Raw genomic sequence first — 25,018 nt, 5'->3', positions numbered from 1 at the left:
TTTATTCCTTAAAAACTAACGTGTCTATTTTTACTAATTGGTAGTATCTATTCTAGGCATCCTTGTTCCTATTAAGCAGACACGATGATTTAGATACTAGTGTGCGTTTCACTTGTTACATATAAAGTAGCCATTCTGACCAGTCAGTATTACTACTCATTAAAAGCAATCAAAACTAGTGAAATTTTAACTAGTACTAGTGACATTTGAGATTAATTCTTGTGTCTATTAAATGACTATCTAGTCACTACTGGAATACTTGCTAGTGATTAAGATAAAAAAATAAAAATTCTAGTATAGAAACATACGGGTTCGTTTAAATCAGGGCTGTCCAAACTCGGTCCTGGAGGGCCGGTGTCCTGCAGACTTTAGCTCCAACCCTAATTAAACACACCTGAACCAGCTAATCAATCTCTTACTAGGCATAGAAACTTCCAGTCAGGTGTGTTGAGGCAAGTTGAAGCTAAACTCTGCAGGACACCGGCCCTACAGGACCGAGTTTGGACAGCCTTGGTTTAAATAGTTGAATGTTAAAACGGCTTGCCATATTACAAAGAAACCTGTCTCTTTAAGGATTTGCAGGGTTTCCGGTGACGCGAGTCAGTTCAAGGGTTTTACTGTGTTATTAGTTGCACTATGGACTTTCCGCAGACCCTGTGATGAAATGTTTACGCGTTGCCAAACTTGACATTTCAAATAAATAATAAGCCAAAACAATGATTTGCATACTCTTAGTTGCAGGGCACGGCACGATTTTAGAGACACAGATCAAGGTAAATCAACTAATATAAACGTTTTCATGTGAGCTACAAAAAAACTGTTATGATTTTTTAACTTTGTGTGATTTTGCAACCAGCGATCATGTAGCATTAATGCCACATTATAAATTTATATTCAAAACAAGAAAGAAAAGAGAAGGAGAAAGTGTGCTATGGATAAGAATATGTTTGCAATGAAATGCTGAGCTTCACTAAACTTGTCTCTGTATCGCAAGAGTGATGTTACAGGTCTGCATGCTCATCTGACCGGTGTGCCCAAAGCTCTGTTACCTGGAGTGGGGGGAAAGAAAATATTGGATTTCTGGTGGGAAACTGTCAACACGTGAGTCATTATATTTGTTGTTCTGCACTTTTAGCATAATTGTGGGAGGTGTTTTCCATGCAACACAGTATTTACCCTCTCACTTAGGCGCCAGCTCTTCAGTGAAGTCTATCTGGTTACAAATGCTGATAAGTAAGTCATATTTGGCTGTCATTTGTAATTTATGCCAACCAGTTTGTGTGTGTGTGTGTATAAATAAGGGCAGGAGGCATAGTTTCTTTTGAATGTTTAAGATACACAATAGCACCCATTAAACTTACTTAAGATTGTATATTGGTTCAAAACTGCATTCAATGCAGATACAAGCACTATGAACGTTGGGCAACAGCAAATGACTTTCCAGTGGAGAATGTTGTGAATGATGGCAGCACAACTTTGGATGACAGACTTGGGGCTGTCGCAGATCTCGAGTTGGCCATCCAAAGCCGACAACTACAAGATGATATCATGGTGGTATGGGCTTTTTTCAGAACCTATTCCATTGGACCAAAAAAAAAAAAAAATGCTGAAAATGTACTCACCCTCAGGCCATCCCAGATGTAGATGATTTTGTTTCTTCATCGGAACTGACTTGGAGAAACTTAACATTTAATCTCTTGCTCACAAATGGGTCCCCGTACAGTGAATGGGTGCTGTAAGAACGAGAGTCCAGATAGCTGATAAAATATCATCCACAAGTAATCCACACAACTCCAGTCTTATCAATTAATGGCTTATAAAGTGAAAAGATGTTTTTTACAAATGCATCATGGTTGTATTTTAGTTACTTCTGGCTAAAATACAAGGGTGTGGCAAGTGATGTAATGCTAAATTTCTCCAAGTCTGTTCCGATGAAGAAACAAACTTAACTACATCTTGGCCTGAATGTGAGTACATTTTCAGCTAATTGTAATTTTGTTTTGTTTTTTGTGGTGATTTAGTTTTTTGTGTATTATTCTTTTAAATCTTAAATTGTTTTATGTTGTGAAATTACATTTTGCAGATTGCAGGAGACATGCTTTGTGCTGATCAGAACTTTGATATTGCACAAGTCATTCGCTTTTTCAGATCTAAGGTAAGAGAGACTCAACCTATTGATTGTGTTGTTACAAGTTTATTCTTGTGGGTGAGATGTCATACATAGTGACCCAACCAGGTCCATACTGATTTGTACTTTCCCACTTGAGCCATACCCTGTAATTACCACATTTACTGTACTGCACAGACGCAACTGTATTTACTCTCACTCATCACTATTCCATCCACTCATTTACCTTGTTGAAATAATTGGTCTGATTCCTACTCAACTGTAATTCTCATTACCTATATTTGATACTTCAGCCTGGAGAACTTGCTATATATTATGAGCTGGAGTCGGGAGAGAAGAGCTACACCAGAGGAATTGTTGAAGTGTGTCCGAACACCCATCGGTGAGACATGACACATTGTTGTAGTTTTTAATGGAAGAAATACCCTCCGATATGATATTATAACATTAGCTAAGCTTAGCAGATTATTTATCTTTTTTTTTTCATTTAGCCATTTTCACATGCTCTGAATAGCAGGGTTTATTGTTCATTAATTTTGTCATAAAATGGAAATATGTTTTTGACATGATCATAAATCACACATAGGCAGATATATACAGGACATCATCCAAATGCAAAGTGACAACTGTTATTAAAAAAACTAAAATATACATTAGAAATGTTTATATGTGGACAGATGGAAGAAGTACCCTCTGATATTATAAAATTAGCCAAGCTTATTAGATTCTTCCTTTCTTTTACTTTTTTTTTTAAAAATCATTTAGGCAGGTTGGCAGGTTCATGTACTCTAAATAACAGGGCTTAGTCTATTCAGTTTGTCATGGAAGGGAAATATATTTTTGGCATTATAAATTGTAGACAGATGAATACAGAAAATAGACATAAGACATAACCATTGAATATAAACATACCTAAAATAGTGACAAGTATAGAAGAAAGCATAAGCATTCACATAGACATTGTTGTAATTTAAAAATCAAAGTGACAATTGAATAGAATTTTTAAGACGGGTGTGTCCTGTACTGGTCTTGGAGGGCCAAGATTCTGCAGAGTTTAGCTCCAGCTTACCTAATTGGAAGATTCTAGTAATTCTAAAGACCTTGGTTACTTTGGTTGAGGTGTGTTTAATTGGTTTTGGAGCTAAACTCTTTAGGACAGTGGCCCTTCAGGAGAAGGATTGGACACCCTGCTTTAAGCATTCACTACAAGCCTCTAAACCTGTTGTCATCAGGGTCATGCGATTCCTTGAGAAGCCTCAAGAGGGCATCACTGCTTCTCGTCTGGCCAGTGTGGTTTTCTACTGCCTGCGCAAAGAGTCCTTACCGTACAGCTCTGAATTCCTCATTCAACACCCAAATGTTAATGATAGAACTTTTGGCAAGTTTTGGGTCAGTGTTTAAGTTATCTTTGAATTTAAAAATGTAAAGCATCAAGCCTTTGTTTTGTGTGAATTTAGATGTTTACTGGTTGTAGGAATGGCTTATAAATGAGGAGAAAGTTCCTGTTTACGGGATGAAGTTACCAACTGGATTTCAACTAATTGGACAAGTGGTGGGTACAAATGCAGCATTATTTTGGGTTAATTTTATATATTTATATGACTTTAAATGATAGATTTGTGACATAAGCTTGGGAGTCTGTAAGCTTTTTTAATGTTTTTAAAAGAAGTCTCTAATGCTCACCAAAGCTGCATTTTTTTTATCAAGTCTTCATTTGACTCCAGTCTTCTGTGTCACATAATCAACATAATATGCTGATTTGGTGCTCAGAAACATTTATTATCATCAACATTGAATGCAGATGTGCTGCTTAATATTTTTGTAGAAAATGCGATGCATTTTTTTTGTTTTTGTTTTCAGGAATCTTTGATGAATAGAACGTTCTAAAGGACAGCATTTATTTGAAATACAAAACTTTTGTAATATTATGTAAATAAGACTTTGGATGAATTTAATGCATCCTTGAATTAAATTAAAAAAAAAGTTTGAACAATAGTGTATACCACATTATTCTATACATAAATTTTGTATTAATATTAATACATTTTAACATCTGTTATTACAGGGTCTGTCTGATTACACAAAATGGCTCGCATACTATTCTTCAAAGCAGCAGTTGTCCCCGTCTAAACCCATCACATGCCGCTCATATGCCAGGTCAGGCAGAACACATTAGCTAGTATCCACAAACACCTACTTTTCATCACTATACATAGGTCTGTGTGTTGACTCACAGGGTTGGACTCATGGGGAACCCCTCTGATGGTTTCAATGGGAAAACCATTGCTATGAGCATCGCTAACTTCTGGGCTGAGGTCACGCTCATCGAGAGCCAGACTCTGGTAAATAAGAACAGATTGAGATAAGAAATCAAAGACACGAGGAAAGCACTGTTCTTCACTTATCTCGTTAATTTTATCAAGGTCCTTCTACCTCATCCTCTGAATGATCCAACAGAATTCGGAAGCTTGCAGGATCTTTTTCGGATCAGCCGGAAAGAAGGGTTTGTCCAATCATTTGTCAAAATTTGTATTGCTTTGCTTTGGAGATGGTTTGCATAAGGTTTGTGGTACAACAAAAATGATTGTAATTAATACTATTTATTTAATTGTCTTCCAGGTATTTGGGAGGTCTGAGACTTCTACAAGCCACCTGTAAAAAGTTTTACCAGTTCTGCTCTGAACAAGGGTGAGATGCTGCAATACAATTGTAAACATAAGTTGGCATGAAATGAAAATTCATCTTTTTCTGTTAAGACACTTACTTGTGTGTATTTTATGCTAACAGCATTGCTCTGTCCAAGCAGAATTTTACACTCAAGTATGACACAAACATTCCTCGGCAAGTGGTGAGACTTATTCATATTATTTGCAGTTGGTTATTTAGAGTTGAAGTTCTGAGAGTTTCTTTTGATGAAATAACTTTGTACTACGTTTCTTTTGACTTCTAGGGTTTAGCTGGCAGTAGGTGAGTTGAACATTAACAGTCAGATTCTCCCAAGCTCATTCATGCCCTTTTTGATTTACAGTCTAACATAATGTATGATATTATTCAAGTTTCAGTACACTTGGTATTTGATCTTGTAAGTGTATTTTTGGTTTGAAACACTGTTATTCGGATTAAATGTTAATATTGTAACACCACCTTTTGGGTGTTTTCTGTGTAGTGCGATTGTGTCTGCCACCTTGAAGTGCCTGATGAAGTTCTACAACATCACAGACAACGTATGTTCAGCATTTGCCAATCAGGGGTTTGATTTGGAACTTTTTTTATGTTGATATAAACTATTAGCTAAATTTTATCCTGGGATAGGATCTTCCTAAACCAATCAGAGCCAACTTCATCCTCAATGTAGAGACTGATGAGCTGTTCATCACAGCTGGTCTACAGGATAGAGTTGTGCAGGTATGTACATTCATATTAATTTGACTCATCAATTTGACATGCACTGTGTGGAACATGATTGTCTCTATTAACTTTCTAATAGGTCTATGAAGGCTTGGTTTACATGGACTTCAACAAACAGCTGATAAATGAGAGGGGTTATGGTACTGATTTTGAACCTAAATATTATTCTGGGCAATATAAATAAAATTGTTCATTATTGAATATAAACCTGGGATGTTCATCATTCAAAAGTGTGGGTTTGGTAGACTTTTGTATGTATTGGAATGAAGTGTCTTCTGCTCACCAGGGATGCATTTATCTGAAAGAAAGAAAGAAAGAAAGCTTTCTATTTGAAAATATTTTAAAATGTAATTTATTTCTGCCATTATTCCAGTCTTCAGTGTCACATGATCCTTCAGAAATCATTCTAATATGCCGATCTGCTGCTCAAAAAAACATTACTTATTATTTTCAAAGTTGAAAATGTTACTGTATTTGTACAGCAATAGAAACTTGAATTTTGAGAGGCTTTACTATATGTCAAAATATTAATTTCTATAGGAGAGTACATTCCCTTGGACATGAGCAATCTTCCCTTGTTCTGGCTAGCCTATTTGGGCGATCCAAGTGATTCTGGACGGATTCACAGTCATGTTAGACAGTGCTGGTTGAACGGCAAGTTCTACTTCATGTCCTGGTTTATGTGCTATTTGTAAAGAAATGAAGCCTTTTACAAGTCGTCTCCTTTCTGAACAGGTGATTCTGCGGTTGTTGAAGCTATGAAATCATTTGCTGAACTCACAGATCAAGCCAGGTAGGTTTATCTTTGAGCATTTGCCCTTCGGCAATTGTTGTTACACTTTTCATGCTGTAATAGCTCTTGTAGCTTTAGGCCAGTGATGGGCAAACTTGACCCTTCCAGGCCACTTTCCTGCAGAGATTTGATCCAACCCTGACATGACTCACCTGCCTGTAGCCTTCTAGTAGTCTTGAAGACAATGATTAGCTGGTTCAGGTGTGTTTGATTAGGGTTGGAGCTAACCTCTGAAGGAAAGTGGCCTGGAAGGGCCAAGTTTGCCCACCCCTGCTTTAGGCCGATGATGCAACTTTTTTTTTAGCAATGTTGTTTGGGCACTTTACCAGTGAAAATGGGCAACAAATTTCTACCTGGATACTTTAGATTGGTTGTGGGCCCTGTGTCTCACCTGGTTGCCCTTTGACGGTAGCATTGCTCAAAAAGTTGCCCCGTGTATCATCAGCCTTACTGTTCATTCAGGATAACAAGTGGTCAATGAAAACGATGCTTTTCTTACTGTATGCAGGGCTGCCTTTCAGTGTAAAGACTGGCCCAGACTTGCACAGCTCATGGATGAAAACTTTGAGCTACGGCGGTATGATGCTATAGTCCATCCATCAAACTCCCAAACAAAGCTGAACAGAAGTTTGACTGCATTTTTAAAAAAATACAATTTAATTTATAAATAGCCAAAAATGCCACTGTTGAGGTTGCAATTTGTCCATCAGGTCGGTGTATACTGACGACTGTTTGGGCTCTGGAAATCTCAAAATGGTACAGCTTGCGAGAGCGGTAAATAAATGCGTCAATGCATCCATCATTTCTTAAAGTTCTCATAACTGATACCTTGAGTTATTCCATGAATTTCTTTACTAATGGCATTCGAGGTAATATGACTTCCAGAAAACAAGTAGAACATCTGAATGATTCTTTGTTGTCTGTGTAGTTTGGATCTGCAGTCAAATTGCCTGGCAGTGGTGGTGCTGTGGTTGGATTGTGTATGGACCCTGAGCGGCTGGTACGGTGGATCTTTTGACTTGTTTTTAATTTAATTTACATTGTGTGAATTACCGTAATTAGGGGGAAACAACCTACTGTAGAGATTCTACTCAGAGAACGTGCTATTGGAAATTATTTCTATGGCAACATTCATTCATCATTTTTGCTCAGTAAACAATTTTAATGTATTTGTTTTAGAATTTTTTTCTTTCTATATTTGGACATTATGAATGCAAAATTATATCAAACATAAATATACACTTGAATATACATGTTTGAGTTTGGTGGGATTGGTAGGATTTAAAAAAATAAGGATTTATTTAAAAATAATAGGATTAATTTTTTTAAGAAATCTCTCGCACTCACCAAGGCTAAATTTTTTTTTTCACATGATCTGCTCTGGTGCCCAAGAAACATTTCTTACTATTATCAATGTTGCACATTATACACACAATTTTTGTTATAGTGTATAAATCTTTATTATGTTTCACCACTAGGTGGAGATGAAGAGGGCTTTCCAAGAGGCTGGATGTGTGTTTTGTCTTATTGTGCCTTATGACCCATCAGTGCAGAGTCAAGGCTGATCACTCAGTGAAAAGGTTTAATTGTTTGTTTGCAAAAAAAAGCTGTTTGCTTATAAAGACTCGACTAGAGGTACATTCCTTAAAGAGATAGTTCACTCAAAAATAAAAATTCTGTCGTCATTTACTCTCATGTCATTCCAAACATGTATGTATTTTCTTCTGTGGAGCATAAAAAAAGGACTGAAGGATGGCAGCAAAGGAGGATCTTTACTCAAAGATTATTCCGCGCCGACTGAGACAGAACAGTTGCGTCTCTGTCAAACATGGATCCAATCTGGACGTGCTGCTTTCGATGGGATTTCCTCAGCAGAGAGCGCAAGTGCCATATTTATCATATATAATGACGTTCTTCTTAAATTATTCATTGTATAAATAAAGAACAACTAATTAATTGTCACTGAAGTGAACTAGGCTAATTAGATTATTTGTCGTTTTAAAGTCGCGAATCTGAAAACGGTGGTTATCCTGCATTGTAAATTGTTTCTAATAACCTGTATGGACCCCCCCCGCCCCCCCCCCCCCCCCCCGTATTTTATTGTATTTGTCAGATGTTTTGTAAAATGTATGTCTTATTTTGGCTATCAGACAGTGTGACTTGCCAAATAGTGTAACATGTCTGTCTTCAGTATGCCCTCGGGCAATTAAAATTAAAATAAAGATAAATATTGTATGTAAAGGCACCTATGCTTTTGTATTAACTAGCATGTCAACTATAGTCATAGGAGTTATTAATATGCTTTTTCTTTGTCTCGTTTATAGATGTATTATTGACCCACATAACAACTGCCCTGATTTCCTGTGAAAGACTCTTTTAGAGTTAAGAGCTTTCAGACTTGGCAGTTGCCTTGATGGCCCCCTTAATTTTAATGTATCTTTATTTCATTTTTTTAAAATAATTACATTACATAAGGCACTAAAAATAAAGAAATTACTGTATTTAATTGTCCATTACTGGAAGTATCACAACCAATATCATGCTTATTCTGATTTTGATATTATACCCAATTTGTAAGATCCACCGAAGGCCACCGATCAAGTACTTCTTTCTATACATCGTGTTCTTCTTTGTTTACGTCATGGGTTCTTTCATTAACGTCATGGGTTCTATTTTTAAGTTACAGTAAAAGAAGTTCACTTTCACTAATCATTTCTATAATTTACAGATTGTAATTTTATTTTACTACACTATTAATGGTTAAAACATGCTTGTGTATAGAAGATAACATTTAATTAAAGTTATAATAATAATTCTAAAGTTTGGGGGCCCCCTTAGCATGCAGATGGGCCCATATGCCTGGCAAACTCTGTGACCCCCATATCAACACCCCTACCTGAGATAAGACCACCATCATACCGATCCGTTCAATGTAATGAGGGTAAATGTGTCCTGTAACATGTGAGGAGGAACATCTGTGCTCATTACAGCATGAATGATTTGTAAGTCACAAGGTGTTTTTCTTTCCATTCTTATTTTGGCACGTAAACGAGAAAACCCAAGACTATGCAGCTGTTCAAAATTAAAGCACATGTAGTCGATGTGCGCTCAGTGTTGTGTGGGAAGATTCTTTTTTTTTTTTGTGCCCTGGTGTTTACTCATGGTCCTGTTGCATTTGGAAATGATTTGGTTTTTTTTTTAAACAAAATTAGAATTTTTTTTTAATAAAATCACTCTTGTCGATATAATGCAACTGAATAAGGACTGGAAATTACAAGCTCCAAAATGACAAAAAGTGCCCTAAAAATAGTAAATATAACAATGTGGACAATATATTGAAATGTAAATCATTAACTGAATCATTCTGATGAGCATCATTCTGTTCATTGGAATCATTCTGATCAGTAGAATTATTCCATTCAGTATCACTTTGATCATCATATAATCATTATGATTCCAATCATTCAGATCAGTAGAATCGTTCAAATCTGTAGAATAATTTCGATCAGTAGAAGTGTTCCAATCATAATCATTCCTATCATTAAAATCAGTATAATTTTGATCAGTAGAATCATACCTATCAGGAGAATCATTCCAGTCCATAGAATCATATTAATCAGTAGAGTCATTCAGACTTGTTAGAACTGCTTAAACAGATTATTTACACAAGTATGATTCATTCATAAATTGAACAACTTCTCTCATGAACTCATCAAGCTCATGATGGTTCAAGTTAAGGTGGATGTCAAGATTTTCAGTGAATAACAGCGTAAATTTGTAGTGTATGAGTCTGTAACAATGTTCGTAGGCCGGGAAGAAGGAGGCGGGAACCACCGAACATTTAAAGACTTTAATAAAATAAACAAACACAAAATTAAAGTAAAGCGGCAGCCCCTTGTGGACGACTGCCACACACAAAACACAAAATAAAATCCAGGCCTTGTCCTCTCTCGTCCAACACTGTCGTCACTCCTCCTTTTAACCTTCCGGAGCTCCACCGTGGGACTCGAGACGGTGAGTGGCGTAGGTGTCGTGCATTAGCATTTACTCCACCAGCCTCGCTCCGTTCCCACGGCTCAGTCATTTGGACCATTTTTATTGATAATTTTATGGTAAATTTGTCATTTTGGAGCTTGACAGCTCTAGTCCTCTCTTACTTTCATTACATTAAAAATTGATAGATACCATCTTTAAAATTTCGTCTTTGTGTTCACAGTAGAAAAAGTCGTACAGGTTTGAAACAGAATTTAAATTCTTGGGTGAACCATTAAGTCTGTTTACACTAACCAGTCTTTCTCGTTATTCTGTTGCTCATCCATATATCACCGTTACTGTCTTGTCATAAGGTAGCATTTAACAGTAGTCAGTCTGTGCGTATAATAACGCTGCATCACTGTGGTTTTGTCTCCGGGTCGGTCAAGCTGTGTAAATGTCATCAGCTTCCTTCCTGAAATATGGCAAGCAACGCAGGAGATGAGATAGTGACCATGACCTCCTGGTGCATATATACACAGATCCTGACCATCTTCCGTATTAAAAGGCCACATTATATCCCTCACAGCCTGTGAGGATGCATTTCATGTTCTGTGGAAACAAGTGGGCCATCAGTTTGGCCACACAGTTGGCCACATTTGCCGACAGGCCTGCAGGTGTTGGCTGGCCATATTTTGGGATGTTTTTTTTTTTTAAAGGAAAATAATGCAATTGTGCATATTGCAATATTGTTTAAAAGTAAAAATGTCCATTTAAATGTCTGCCAGATGAAATATCCTGGTTTATTAAGTCCATTGCCGTATTTAAACAGGGAGAAAATAAAAGTCATGACCCAGAAATCAATGGGTCACAGATTTGTTATTGTAATATTGCCAAAAAATAAATAAATAAATCTGGTGTAGAAACCGTTTTCACTCAAAAATTGTTTGTAAATTTTGCACATAATTACAAAGAAATGGCAAGTAAAGATATACAATTTTGAAGTAGAAAGCCTGAAATAGCATTTTCCCGTAAAATGTATTCCAAAAATGTTGAAAAGTCCATAGTTTTATTAACTTTTAAAATTAAGACAGAAATGCGTCCCATATCTTTTGTTGTTTATATCAAAGGTTGTGTGTCCAAACAATATTTTGTCATAAATTCATCTGTTACCTGATAGAAGCCAGTCAAATGAAGGAAATATGTTTATCTTCAAAAACCATTAACAGAACTATATCAAGGAAAATATGACCCAGGCTGTATTATACTGAAACACTTTCTGTTTAAAGTTTATCCTAAAAAATGTTATGCTTTTTAAAGCAGTATTCTCACTTCAAGAAGCAACCGCAGTTTGTATGAGACATTGATGTGTGAGAGAAGTGTGAAGATCACCTCTCTCACGCAGCTTCTTCTCTGGCTCATGTTAGAAATCATAAAAATATAATCTCATTTCATTTTACACATGCATTTCACGCTGTCACAGACCTCATGGAGTCATAGTGTGAGTGCATAGCATATTAGATTAAAAAATGACACAGTACATGGGAAAATTTCCAGTCCACTCATAGAATTCAAACATGTTGCTATCATATGCTCGCTCAGGCCTGCACAGTACAACATGCTTAATGAACACACAGTGGAATAGCATTAAACAATATTAATTTAACAATAAACTTGGAATGCTACCTTCTGCTGGAATACTACAGTGCGTTTTAGTTCACTAAACCCTTACCTGTTCTCGATAAGCACACCGCTGTGAAAAAGAAGTGTGCTTAAAGGTATTGAAATTGCACTTGTAGTGTACTTAAAAGTATATATTTTTTAAAAACTGTACTTGCAAATAATGTAACTAATGAAATAAAAGGCAAATTAAGTGTTCTTTAAGAGAATATACTTTTATGTCAAAAAAAGTATTCATGTAGACCAAATATATAATATATTTAATAAATGGATTAAATAGATACAGCAGGTAAAATAAGTATTGAACACGTCACCATTTTTCTCAGTAAATATATTTCTAAAGGTGCTGTTGACTTGAAATTTTCACCAGATGTCAGTAACAAACCAAATAATCCCCATACAAAGAAAACAAAACAAATAAGTTCAGAAATTAAGTTGTGTAATAAAATGGAATGACACAGGGAAAAAGTAATGAACAAGTAAAAAGGCATGGAAAGCCAACACACCAGCTGAAATCTATCAGTAATTAGAAAGCAATCCTGCCCCTAGTCTGTGGAAATTAATATTAGCTGGTTCAGTACCAACACCTACAGTACCAGGATGATGAAGATGAAACAAGGGTGGACATTTAAGCAAGACTGATCCCAAACACAGCCAAGAAAACACTCAACTGGTTTCAGAAAAATAAAATAAAGCTGCTAGAATGGCCCAGCCAATCACCTGACTTGAATCCAATAGAAAATAATAACTAAAAATCAGAGTTCATAGAAGAGGCCCACAGAACCTTCAAGATATGAAATCACACCCAAGCAATGCATGCAACTAATTTCTCCATACAGGAGACTTTTGTACAAAGTATTAAATAAATGTCAGTAGTTCAGTACTTTTTCCCAGTGTCATTCCATTTTATTACTCGTAACTTAATTTCTGATCTTAAGTTTTTTTTTAATTAATTTTTTTTATGTATGTATGTATGGATTACTTGGGTTGTTACCGTCATCTGGTGAAAATTTCATGTCAACAGCACCTTCAGAAATATATTTACTGGAAAAAATGGTGACATGTTCAATAATTATTACCCGCTGTATAATATATTTTATGAACGTAACAGTTTCTCTTTTTTTATTGCTAAATCTAAATGAAAGGCAAAAAGATTGCATTTTCAAAACAAACAAAAAATAAATAAAATAAAACATGGTTTTAGCACATGTTCTAACTATATTCCAATATCATTCTTTGATTTTGGATGCTGATAATTCTAAAAATATGCTCTCTTTACAGATTGAAAGCTCTGGCATCAACTGGAGGCAGAGGTGTTCAGCTGGCATGTGACTGGTGAGCTTTCCTACACTTTTTTTTCTCCGCCTGCTTGAGCTAGCTTTTCTTGAGGAACAGTACCACCCTCTAGTGGTTTATATGAATCAATCCAGTTTTTCTATGCATAAAACAATTCTTGTTGACAGTTACAATTACACAGGCTTTATTTGCTGCTTTAGCTGTGCTGTAGCGTTCATGATCATGTGCATGTATCTCCATAGGCTTTTCTCTCATTTGGATGACCCTTTCCTGGATGACCCTTTACCCAGAGAGTATGTGCTGTATCTGCGCCCTAGTGGGCCTTTACAAAACCAGCTTTCTCATTTCTGGCAGCAGTCTCGCTTAACTTGTGGAAAAAACAAAGCTCACAACATATTCCCACACATCACACTCTGCCAGTTCTTTATGGTAAGTCACAGTTTCTATTTTAATCTTGATTTATTATTCTTAAGTTGTGTAATTTTACATTTCTTCATTTTATGTGTTTGTAGTGTCCAGACAATAAACTAGTGGCTCTGTGTGAAGCTCTGCAGTCTGCAGTGAATCAATGGAGAGGACGCTTCCCCAGCCCCCTGCCCCTGGAGCTCTACACCTCCACCAACTTCATAGGCCTCTTCGTGGAGGAGCAGGTGGCTGAGGTGCTGAAGAAGTTTGCGGCTGACTTTGCGGTGGAGGCTGCTGCTAAAGCTGGTGGGGAGGCGTGATCAGAGCATTTGTCACAGATGGTGCCTGCATAGTGCTCATGTTTTATTTTTTTCTAATCAGCTCATTACTCATCCTCATGGCGTTCGTTATCCATATGACCTACTTTCTTCCATGGAACACAAATGAAGAAATGTATCAATTTCCAAGATGCTTTTTTTCAATATAATGAAAACAGGGTATTTACAAAACTAAAACTGTCAGCAAATAATGACATGAATTTTAGTCTGTTCTGTGTTGTTACTATTAACTAAAACAGTTTTTACTTATTAAATGATCAAAAAACCTAAAAAAATTGAAATATTGCCTTTGCAACTAAGTTTAAGTACTAAAATTACTCAAACTAAAACTGAAATAAAATAAAGCTAAATAGAAATATTTTTAAAAAATGACAAACATTAAACAAATATTACTTAAATTTTAAATAAAATTCAAATGAAAGCTGAAAATATACATATAAAATATTAATACATATTATAATAGTATATAAATAATACTAAAATAACATTGTTCTGTTCCTTACACAAAGCTATCATGTGGCTTCAGAAAACAAATATAGTGAACATAATATAGCAAACAACTGTATGGATTACTTTTTTATGATTTGATGGTGCTTATTTGTCCTTTTTGGAGCTTGACATCCCCTGTACACTATTTTTGCAAATACATTCACCTTTTTTGTTTTACTGAAAAAAAGAGAGACATGAGGGTGAGTAAATGGTGACAGAATTTACATTTTTGAGTGAACTATCCCTTTAAATCTGTACTTATCAAAGATAAACTGTAAATCAAACATTCTAGATGTTTTTTCCCTTTTTAAACCGTGTTCTAATGAAATGAACTGATACTTATTCATTGATCAAAATACTGTGTATCTGAATAGATACAGCATAAAAATGCTCACGACACTATTTGTTTCATAGATGTTCATGTGGAACCCCATAAAAAGCAGCTTCATTTGACTCTAGCCTATCACTTCCCAACCAATCATTATTCTATCTTGGAAAAGTTGGCAAGAGGGATTGAAGTCAAGCTGGGATGTGATTGGCTCGCTGCCCTCTTCTCACGAGACATACGATTTGCAAGTCACGAGGTGAGTTGAGCCTTATGTCTTTTAAATCTTCTTTTCAGTTTTAATGTTTTGCTAGTTTACTGGAATGCACTTTAATGCAGACTTGCCTCTGTTTCATTGTCAGACTTTGCGAGTGATGTACCCCTACACTCCTCAGAACGACGATGAGCTGGAACTGGTGCCTGGAGACTTTATCTTCACGTCTACAGTGGAGCAAATGAGCACTAGTGAGGGCTGGGTGTACGGCACGTCTCTGAGTACAGGCATCTCTGGCCTGCTGCCTGAGAACTATGTGAGCCCGGCTGATGAGTCTGACACGTGGGTCTTTCATGGGTAAGTTCTCCAAAAGATTTGCTGTGCAAGTTTGATAGTTCTCAGCACAACTTATCAGGATTACTTGCACGTGTTTAGGGTTCAAGGGAAGGTTCACCTAAATTGTACTCATGAGCTCTTCGAGTAGGTACTTCTTTTGAATTAAGTTATTACTTCACAAACGTGTCTAGTATAATTTTAATCTGGATCTACAACATTTGGCATGTTTTCCTACCAGAGTCAGCTGCATCGCTTTACTTCCATTCACAAATACTCTCCTGTGGCCTAATGGGATAGTAAAGTGTCTATTGGATGCGTTTATCTCTATGCTCCTTAAACAGGTCACACTCCTTCTTTTGTACTTCCCCTTCGGAGAAGGGTTGCAAGGAGAGCAAGTCATTGGATGGGCTGCTCAACATTCAATGCTTTGAAAACTCAAAGTTGGGAGAGTCTGCCATCTTGAGTGTTATTTGCCAACCTATGCAGGTGCCTGTTACTGTGCAATTAAAGTAACACGTTTGACTGTTGGGTTAGTGCCGTTACAGATGATTTGATCATTTATTAAAGCATTTCTGTGCTATTGATGACAGGTGTTTCGCTCAAACATCCAGTCTCTGACCCCTAAAAGGACCTTGTTTGTATGTCGGCATGGAGAAAGAATGGATGTTGTGTTTGGGAAACACTGGCTCTCACAGTGTTCCGACTCTAAAGGTAATCCAAACAGATGGATCATGGCCCCTCGCTCCCATGGTACAGTTAGTTTGCAAGCTCAGTTTGTCTTTCTGTAGGCAGGTACGTGAGGAGTAACCTGAATATGCCCGCTGCACTACCTACCTGGGGTGGAGCACACAGGGACTATGAAATGGATGCTCCTATCACAGTGGTTGGAGCTACACAGGCTAAGATAGTGGGTATGTCTGCTCAGTGTCATGATGTTGAGATGAATTCTCCAAGTGAATTGTGTATCATGCACTTTTTATGTCATCCGTCTGATTTCCAGGTGAGGCTATGCTGGAAAGTAATACCACTATTGATTTTGTGTACTGCTCACCCAGCCTACGATGTGTCCAGACAGCTCATGAAATCCTCAGAGGTAAATACTGTAGTCAGGAATCTGTTGGCAGCAGTGGTCTACATGTCTACAGGAAAATTCCAATAGGAGCATGTAAATGTTTTTTAGACCAGGGGTTTTAAATCTTTTAGATGCCATATAGACTCCATTCTTAAAATATAAAAGGCAGCTATATCTTTTCATGTATAAAGACCAACTTTATACTGTGAAAATATAAAGATATTATAAATACACAATTGTTCAGACAGCAAGATTTTTTAAAGAAAAAAAAAACTTTTATACAGCAATGATGCATTAAATTGATCAAAAGTGACCGTAAATACGTGTATAATGTTTAATTATACAATTTAAAATGTAAAAATGCTGTCAAAGAATCCTGAAAAATAAAATCTTGGTTTCCACAAAAGTATTGAGCAGCACAAGTGTTTTCATAATAAAATTGGTAATAATAATAATAAAAAAAATTACTGAGCTTCAAATCAGCATATTAGATTAATTTCTGAAGGATCATGTGACACTGAAGACTGGAGTAATGGCTGAAGAAAAATTTCAGAAAAATTTGCAATCGCAGTAACAAATTACTTTTTAAAATATTAAAATAGAACACTAGACTAAATTGTAAATGATTACTGAATTGTAATAATACTTAACAAAAAATTTTTTTAGTCTGTATATTTGATCAAACAGATGTAGCTATGGAGGGCATAAGAAACTTAAATAACTTCTTTAAAAAAAAAAAACATTACAAAATATTACCAAGCCCAAACTTTTGAACAATAGCTTGTTTATAAAATATGATCTGGAAAATATTTATTTCTATAAGTTACGCCTGTTCTTTTTTTCTATCCACGAGAAGATTAACATTATAATTCTGGCCATACAACGCTTGTATTAGACTAGAATTTTCCAGAAAGTTCTATGCTGCTTCAGAAATGGCACACGGTTTTCTACTGTACATCTTTATCGACATGTTCACTTTATTCGTCTACTTGTCATTAAAATTGTTGCACAGTATTTAAATCCTCTCCAACCCCAATGTCATGTGCACCTTTTCTAGGAATGCAGCAAGATGGCAGAATAAGCATTCGAGTGGAGCCTGGGCTTTTTGAGTGGACTAAATGGGTGTCAGGAACATCTTTGCCTGCTTGGATACCCCCCACAGATCTTGCTGCGGCCAACCTTAATGTGGACACAACATACAGGTAACAGATGGAGTGATCATATGCAGTGTAGGAGCTGTTTACATTTCAAATTCAGTCCTGATCGACAGTTGCCTTCCCGCAGACCTCACATCCCCATTAGCAAACTAACCGGCTCGGAGGCGTATGATACGTACATTAATCGCAGCCACCAGGTGACAAAAGACATTTTGGCATACTGCAAAAATAAGGGTGAGTGATTAGAAATATTGCTTTTACTACATGACCCTCACAGATCTTTACCAACACCCTCCTTTTTTTTACATCAGGAAAAAATATTCTGTTTGTGGGACATGCTTCTTCCTTGGAGGCCTGCACTCGCCAGATCCAGGGCCTTTCTCCTCAGAATCCTAAGGATTTTGTGCAAGTAGTCCGAAAGGTTAGTTTAATCCTTTTTACTTTAAACATTTGATCTTTACACTTTAAACATGATGCTTAATGGGAGCTGATCTTTCCGTCCAGATTCCATACCTGGGTCTGTGTGCTTGTGAGGAGCAGGGGGACTCAGGAGTCTGGCAGCTAGTGGACCCACCAATTCTTCCTTTAACTCATGGGCCCAACCACAGCTTCAGCTGGAGAGAGACCTTACAGCAAGAATGAGCTTATCTGCAGGGTCTGTCCACAAGAGACTGAAATGTTACCTGCACTGGAAGCACAAAACTAAGAATATATTTTTTTAAACGGATCTAATCTGTCACATCCAGTTTAAATTATGCAAATAAGATATGGGATGTGTTTTTATTTGCAGGTGGAATAATGAACATTTGTGATCATGTTTACTGAGCCTTTAAAAGGCTTTCTCAGGGCATTGGCTATCACTTTTAAAAAGTCGAAATGCACCATGGCATAATGCAGCACTTATTGTAAAGATTAAAGATCACTTCCTGCCATGCAAACATGTACAATTTTGCAATGAGCTGTACAAGAACTTAAAAGCAATCATGTCTTAATCATTTATCTTGCAAATGTAACTTGAATGCATAAAAAGTGTAATATTTGTTTTAGCATAGCTGAATGGATATCAAATGTATTTGTAATATCTTTACATTAAAGCTGAAGTGTGTAATTATTCAAATAAAAAAAAGTTTTGTATTAATGTGCACAGAAAAACTGTATGAAAAGCCAAATGTAGGTTGTTTTTTTTCCTGAAAAGTGTTAACACTGTAGTGGCTATAACTGCTTTATTGTTTGTGAAGCCTGACACAGCAACATGGCTCAACCAATGGCGTGAGATTAGGGCAGGGCTCTTTGTTTTTTCGACCAATGGCAGACAAGGGGGAGTCTTTGGGAAACCTGTTTGATGCTCTGGAGCTTAAAGCCTTATGATATTTCCAGTGTCAGGAGCAGGTAAAACAGGGTAAGTTTTCAGCTATAAGCAATTTGTCAGTCCACAGTGAAAATGTAGAATGATGTGTCACAACAGACAGACAATTGGTATATTTGATGTTTAATGCCACTATATGGAGGGGAATTTGGTCTACAGTAGACCGAAACTGTGGCTGGTTTGGACAACAACATTCTGAAGAGACAAGATTTAATCTTTTGTCATCTAGTGCGAGTGCGACCAATGTCTAGGCATATGCTATAGCATAAAAAAAATTTATTAACAGTAACACTTGGTCAAATGAAACTTAATTTTACCTTAGTTGCAATATACTATGTAGCATCCAGATTTTTTAAACTATTGATTGAGTTTCATATGCAAATATCCAGCAATTATTTAATGAAGGCTAGATGAATTACAAAATGGCTCCATTTAGCAGTAGGCCTATATCGACAATCAGAAAATTTAACAATTTGTCATACTGTTAAAAATGAATATTTCAAACTAGTTCCATATTTAAAAAATGAAAAACGGCGTATTTTTGTCACATTCTTTGACTAATAATAATATATACTTGGAAAAGTCATTATGTTTTTGAGCGTGGATTATGCAACTGGTTTTAACCATCTGCTTTTTGTTTGATATTATAAGTGACTTGTTTCTTACAACTTTTAGGAATGATATCCTGTAGAGATCCAGAATTGTTCTTTTGAGTTGAATCGTTTGAACGCGTAATTTGTATTTAATTCAACGCGCGCGTATGGGATGATATTAGACTCAAAATGGTTAATAGATGCACGCACACTTATCCACATGTATCTTGCTAACCACAAACAAATGCCTTTCAATCTGAGTATTTGGAATTCTGGATTAAATGATTTGTACAAATACAGACATGTTTGTGAATAAAAATGTTCTGTTCTGCATTAATATATCATAAATTGCTCATGCAAAAAGGAATCTGTGCATATGTGGATCAGGTGACACGCGTGCATTAATTGACGTCTAGATCGAGTCGATCTTGTTCAGTTCATTTGGATTTTGAGACTTCATTTTCGCAGTTTACAGCATTTCACGATCAGGTGACACCCGTGCATTCATTCACATCTCTTCTGAATCGATTCTATTTGATTTATTTGAATTTTGAGACTTTCGTTCCGCCCTTTTAGCCTTGCCCAATCCACACACAGCTCGCGCGCAGCTGAGCCTAAGAAAATCGGCGACCACTAGATGGCACTAGCCTCTGTCACGTGCGCATTCCATTTAGTACGGTTTTATGAATGTTACATTGTTTTATTTGTTTCTTTTTGGTTTGGCTATTCTCGTCTACCGTAGAAATATAATAAAGATGTTTTGTTGAACTTGTTTTGTTTTGCCAAACAAGAACTTCGTGACGGTACCTTGTTTTGTTTTTTTTCTTCCTGTAATTCAACGGCACGTTGTCAGTTATTCCTTCCTTGTAGGCTATTATTATTATTAATATTATTATTAAAAGGGCTATTAAAGTCGCTCATTTAAGCCATTAGTAATCGCACATTTATATTTTATTAAATTATTAAATTATCTTAAACTAAACTATTAAACGAGTGTTTTATATTCCTATTCCACACTTAGAACTATAGCTAGAACATATTTTATTTAGGCTACTTATTATTAAACTGTTTTCTGAGTCAGTGTTGGCTGCAAAGATGAAGTTGACGATGCTGATGAATGACTTTATTCTCGAAATGTAATTATTTTTATTCTCAATATTTATTTCTAAATTTTTCTGGATATCTAATGAGTTTAATCTCACATTATAGTCTAATGACTTTATTCTGGAGATTTTTTTTTAACTGTTTGGCCCTATAATCCTCTTCCTACTCTCTTATTTGGCACGAATCCAACTATTTCCATATTCACAATGTTGGCTATTTGAATTTGAATGCAACCAACTATTATTTATTAGGCCTATATGTAAACCAGGCTTTGTACTTAACTTAAAAAAATCATGGTCTTCTTCACATGAAAAATCATCCTCTTCACATGAGCAATTAGCATATTTTCTTAGCGATAGATGCTATTTACACTAAGTGAAAATAGCAGTATTTGTTTTGTGATATGTTTTTATTTATACTATATTAAAATAACAGGATATTCTGCTAATTACTTATTGCCAATAGTGGCAATTATCTATTAATTTAATAGCCTTTGCCAGCTATTTTTTTTTAATTCCCAACAGTTAAACAGTTGCCCACAGAAAAAAAATATGGGGAAAATACAAAATATGCTGCAGTACCCCCACTTCCTGCGCCTATGATGTACTGTATACACAGAGGAATGGCTTGCTACTATTAGTGCAGCAGAGAGACCGTGCTAAATTAAACAACTCCAAGCTGTTGTGGTCGCGCTGTGACAGCGCTCGTGTCCGTTGTATCCGTCACAGTGTTGCGAAGTCTGTGGTTTTCCTGTGGAATTGGGATACTTTATCATTGTTGCTGCGGGTTGTTTTTCATGTCCGCGGGTTGAAGTGACCCCAGTAACGTGTATTTTAGCCCCCAGAACGCTATTTTTACCAGGGGACCCCTCGAAACGCGGTTAGTTTTGAGTAGCAATTGGGCGGGTTTTGTTATGAAAACCTGGCAACCATTTCCCTCAAGCAGGTAACATTATTATTGCTAACATAGTGGATTTATCGAAAAATACATTGGCATCATATGTATTAAAGAGAAACTTATCACTTCATCCGATGTTTAAGTGAAGAAATTAACCTTGACAGCCTTACTTACTGGACTTCCTCAACTATTTACTTTGTTCTCTCTCACCAGACTTGTGTGTGTGTGTGTAGGTGATGTAAATTTGGACCAAAGTGAGGCAAGGGAGGGGGAGACTCAATTTTTGTGTTGTTTTACTACTTACAATTGATTAAAGTATAAAACATTTAATCATATTTTTAGGGGGGGCAACCCTCATAGGGGGGATCCTGTAAAAGGGCTGAACGAAAGTCTCAATTCAAATGAATCAAATAGAATCGATTCAGAAGAGAAGTGAATGAATGCACGTGTGTCGCCTGATCCACAAATGCACATTTTAATCGCTACATGCACAAATTATGATACTTTAATACAAACTATTACAAAAATGTATTCACAAATATGTCTATTTGAACAAAATGCTGCACATTAATGTAATTCTTAACTCTGCAGACACCGGTTGAAAAGCATTTGTTTCAGTGTAGTGACGCACATTTGCGAATTTTTCAAATCGTGTACACGTTAATGAACTGCACTGGGCCTTGTTCGTTGGTAGCTGTGTGTGTGGGGGACCTGAAATGCTGTAAACTGCGAAAATGAAGTCTCAAAATCCAAATGAACTGAACAAGTTCGACTCGAACTAGACGTCAATTAATGCACACGTGTGACCTGATCCACATATGCACAGATTCCTTTTTGCATGAGCAATTTATGATATATTAATGCAGAACAGAACATTTTTATTTGCAAACATGTCTGTATTTGTACAAATCGCTGCACAATCATTTAATCCAGAATTCCACATTAATGTAATTCTTAACTCTGCAGACACCGGTTGAAAAGCATTTGTTTCAGTGTAGTGACGCACATTTGCGAATTTTTCAAATCGTGTACACGTTAATGAACTGCACTGGGCCTTGTTCGTTGGTAGCTGTGTGTGTGGGGGACCTGAAATGCTGTAAACTGCGAAAATGAAGTCTCAAAATCCAAATGAACTGAACAAGTTCGACTCGAACTAGACGTCAATTAATGCACACGTGTGACCTGATCCACATATGCACAGATTCCTTTTTGCATGAGCAATTTATGATATATTAATGCAGAACAGAACATTTTTATTTGCAAACATGTCTGTATTTGTACAAATCGCTGCACAATCATTTAATCCAGAATTCCACAGACTCAAATTGAAAGGCATTTGTTTGTGGTTAGTAAGATACATCTAGGCTATTAAATGTATGCAGTGCATGGATAATTGTGCGTGCATCTATTAATCATTTTGAGTCTAATATCATCCCATACACTTGAGCCAACTTGTTTTTATGAATAGGTTCTTTGGAGCAAAATGTTTGAAAGGACCAATTCGCGGAAATGATTCTAACGAGTGACAGCTGTTTTCTACTTCATGGCGGCTGGCTGACTGACTGATGGCGCCTTATAGTCAGCAGTGATTACAAAAAATGTGAGTATATTAACAGTAAATTATCAAATTATAAAAGGCTTTTTCTTGTGTTAATGTTAAGTTTTAGTCACAATAACTGAAACTGAGAACTACAACTGTTTGATTTTTATTTTGAAGTTTGAGCTTTAGACTGAATCAGTCCCTTTAGCCACAGGGAAAAACACAAGAAAGTCCGGTTTCTTAAGGACAACAATATTAAATATTTAAATGAATGTACTGGTTTAACCTCAGGTATCTTGTCATATAGCTTCTTCCTTCGACCTGTGATTTGTGGGCTAATCTGATCTATTAGACATATTTGTTCTCTTCGATAAACATGCCCTCTAGTAACATCCTGAAATTAGATTGAACAAATGCAGCATTGATGCATTTGTTCAATTACAGAGAGCTGGTCAGTTCAGGTCAGCTACTGTTAGAGGTCCTTAAAGAAGAGAGGGGTTTCAATAGCAAACAGCAAACATGGAAATATTTTAGATTAGTTGTGTTAAGTAGGCGCAGTTTTAAACCATTATGTACTACAAGTACATTTGGTAGTGTGCTTGCATTTATTTGTGATAAATGAAGACAATATTGGCAAATACCTTTCAATTTAGATCTTATTGGCAGAATTAACATAAATGACTCTCTGATGAATCTTTCAAGGCCTAGTGGCGTTTTAAGACTTAGTCATAGTAATTTTAAATACTTAAAGTATACTTATCACACAGTGATGAGCCTGAAGCAGTTGACGCCTCCTGTGTTAATGTCCTCTAATTACACAAGCTGTAAGCAGCCTTTTTCCCCCTTCCTTTCTGTTTGGCACCTGCAATCTTTCAGACATGGGCCGGTTGGACCTTTCCCTGATTAATGGGTGTGATTGGCAATAGAGAAGACTGACAAATGATTGGAGGATTTCATTCCTCTAAAAATCCATGTCATTATTGGAGAGCAGTGAATCTCTGCAATCTAATAATGCTCTCAGTGTTCTTTTCAAGCTTTTAAACTAATTCGTGATTGATCACTAATTATCGGTGACGGAGCCTCTCGAGACAGCACTTTCCAGCTCCGAACGTTTGTTCCTATCTTAAAGCAGTTTGAAAGGAGCTATAACTTCCAAATGGTTGACTCTGCTCCCTGGTGGAGAGTCAATAGGCTGCCGTGAGACTTTGAGTGAACATTGATGTTCTTTGCCAATATGCAATATTGCCTCTCAACAGAATAAAACACCTGGAACTGGCTGTCTGGTTTTGATGGGACCGTAGTCGGCAATCAGCAGTGTTACTGCTCTTATTGAACCTCTTATTGGGTATTTGTATAGTGCTCCCCTCACGTACTTTAGCAGCTAGACGTCAGTTGACAAATCCACATTCTGTAATTGCGTGACCATTGATTTCAGTTCCAGTCAAAAAGAGAGAAAAAAGGGAAGTGCCCTCTTAAAGACAAGACATATATTAGAGTAATGCCGATGGCAAAGGCACGTATATGTGGAGTGAAAGGAGCACACACACACACACACACACACACATACAGAGTGTGTGAAGACACTGAGCCCCTGGCTCTCCCTTTATGAGTCAACAGACATCTCACCGGAATAACGTTTTCTTTTCAGTGTTGATATTTGATATTGCTGTCTTTACTTGTTCACTTTTCTTTCAGAGACAGAATAAGTGAGCTTTGTTTGTTTGTCACTGAATGTAGAAATAGAGAGGTTTGCGAAGTTCTGTTTCTACAAATTATGGACAAATTGTACAGTTCTAACCATCCTAACCACGACATTTCAGGTAAGTCTACCAGTTTTCTTGCTTTTTATGTGAAGAGAATAAAAAACATTAAAAAGTATATATATATATATATATATATATATAT

The 25,018-nt window shown here is 36.4% G+C and overlaps 2 protein-coding genes and 1 long non-coding RNA gene across 5 annotated transcripts in view; all 3 read left to right on the top strand.

Moving 5' to 3' along the window:
• The first annotated feature begins 528 nt into the window (after positions 1 to 528).
• On the top strand, positions 529 to 8,002 carry gkup (glucuronokinase with putative uridyl pyrophosphorylase). Of its 2 annotated transcripts, none has more exons than XM_016273587.1 (23): positions 529 to 773; positions 995 to 1,101; positions 1,189 to 1,233; positions 1,401 to 1,554; positions 2,084 to 2,155; positions 2,422 to 2,510; positions 3,361 to 3,517; positions 3,603 to 3,680; positions 4,194 to 4,285; positions 4,365 to 4,470; positions 4,552 to 4,631; positions 4,748 to 4,816; positions 4,916 to 4,976; positions 5,079 to 5,095; positions 5,295 to 5,352; positions 5,441 to 5,533; positions 5,616 to 5,676; positions 6,077 to 6,190; positions 6,272 to 6,329; positions 6,838 to 6,906; positions 7,040 to 7,103; positions 7,258 to 7,329; positions 7,808 to 8,002. In XM_016273587.1, the coding sequence occupies exons 1-23, from the start codon at positions 717 to 719 to the stop codon at positions 7,892 to 7,894; spliced, it is 1,860 nt and encodes a 619-aa protein (XP_016129073.1). In that variant the 5' UTR covers positions 529 to 716; the 3' UTR covers positions 7,895 to 8,002. The 2 variants fall into 2 exon arrangements, with proteins under 2 accessions (XP_016129073.1, XP_016129074.1); XM_016273588.1 differs by having other exon boundaries at positions 6,838 to 6,956; positions 7,808 to 7,884.
• Positions 8,003 to 8,081: 79 nt separating this feature from the next.
• LOC107586242 (ubiquitin-associated and SH3 domain-containing protein B-like) lies at positions 8,082 to 18,582 on the top strand. Its single transcript, XM_016273506.1, has 14 exons — positions 8,082 to 8,209; positions 13,263 to 13,316; positions 13,520 to 13,706; positions 13,790 to 13,988; positions 14,924 to 15,093; positions 15,197 to 15,405; positions 15,726 to 15,870; positions 15,975 to 16,095; positions 16,173 to 16,295; positions 16,385 to 16,477; positions 17,514 to 17,658; positions 17,741 to 17,847; positions 17,925 to 18,034; positions 18,118 to 18,582. Exons 1-14 carry the CDS (start codon positions 8,082 to 8,084, stop codon positions 18,253 to 18,255), a joined length of 1,929 nt encoding a protein of 642 aa, XP_016128992.1. The 3' UTR covers positions 18,256 to 18,582.
• A 4,515-nt stretch (positions 18,583 to 23,097) lies between these two features.
• LOC107586243 (uncharacterized) overlaps positions 23,098 to 25,018 on the top strand; it is a 10,408-nt gene continuing 8,487 nt past the window's right edge. Inside the window, exon 1 of one of the 2 annotated variants that reach the window (XR_001609333.1) lies at positions 23,098 to 23,173. This is a non-coding gene — a long non-coding RNA (uncharacterized lncRNA). Of the gene's footprint in view, positions 23,174 to 24,857; positions 24,934 to 25,018 lie in introns of those variants that run through there. The other variant, XR_001609335.1, reaches the window with a different exon arrangement.

Source organism: Sinocyclocheilus grahami, unplaced genomic scaffold, assembly GCF_001515645.1.
Source record: "Sinocyclocheilus grahami isolate Dianchi unplaced genomic scaffold, SAMN03320097.WGS_v1.1 scaffold79.1, whole genome shotgun sequence".
Classification (NCBI taxonomy): Eukaryota; Metazoa; Chordata; class Actinopteri; order Cypriniformes; family Cyprinidae; genus Sinocyclocheilus; species Sinocyclocheilus grahami.
The sequence above is the reverse complement of the archived record's forward strand: the minus strand, read 5'-3'. Positions and strand labels throughout refer to the sequence as shown.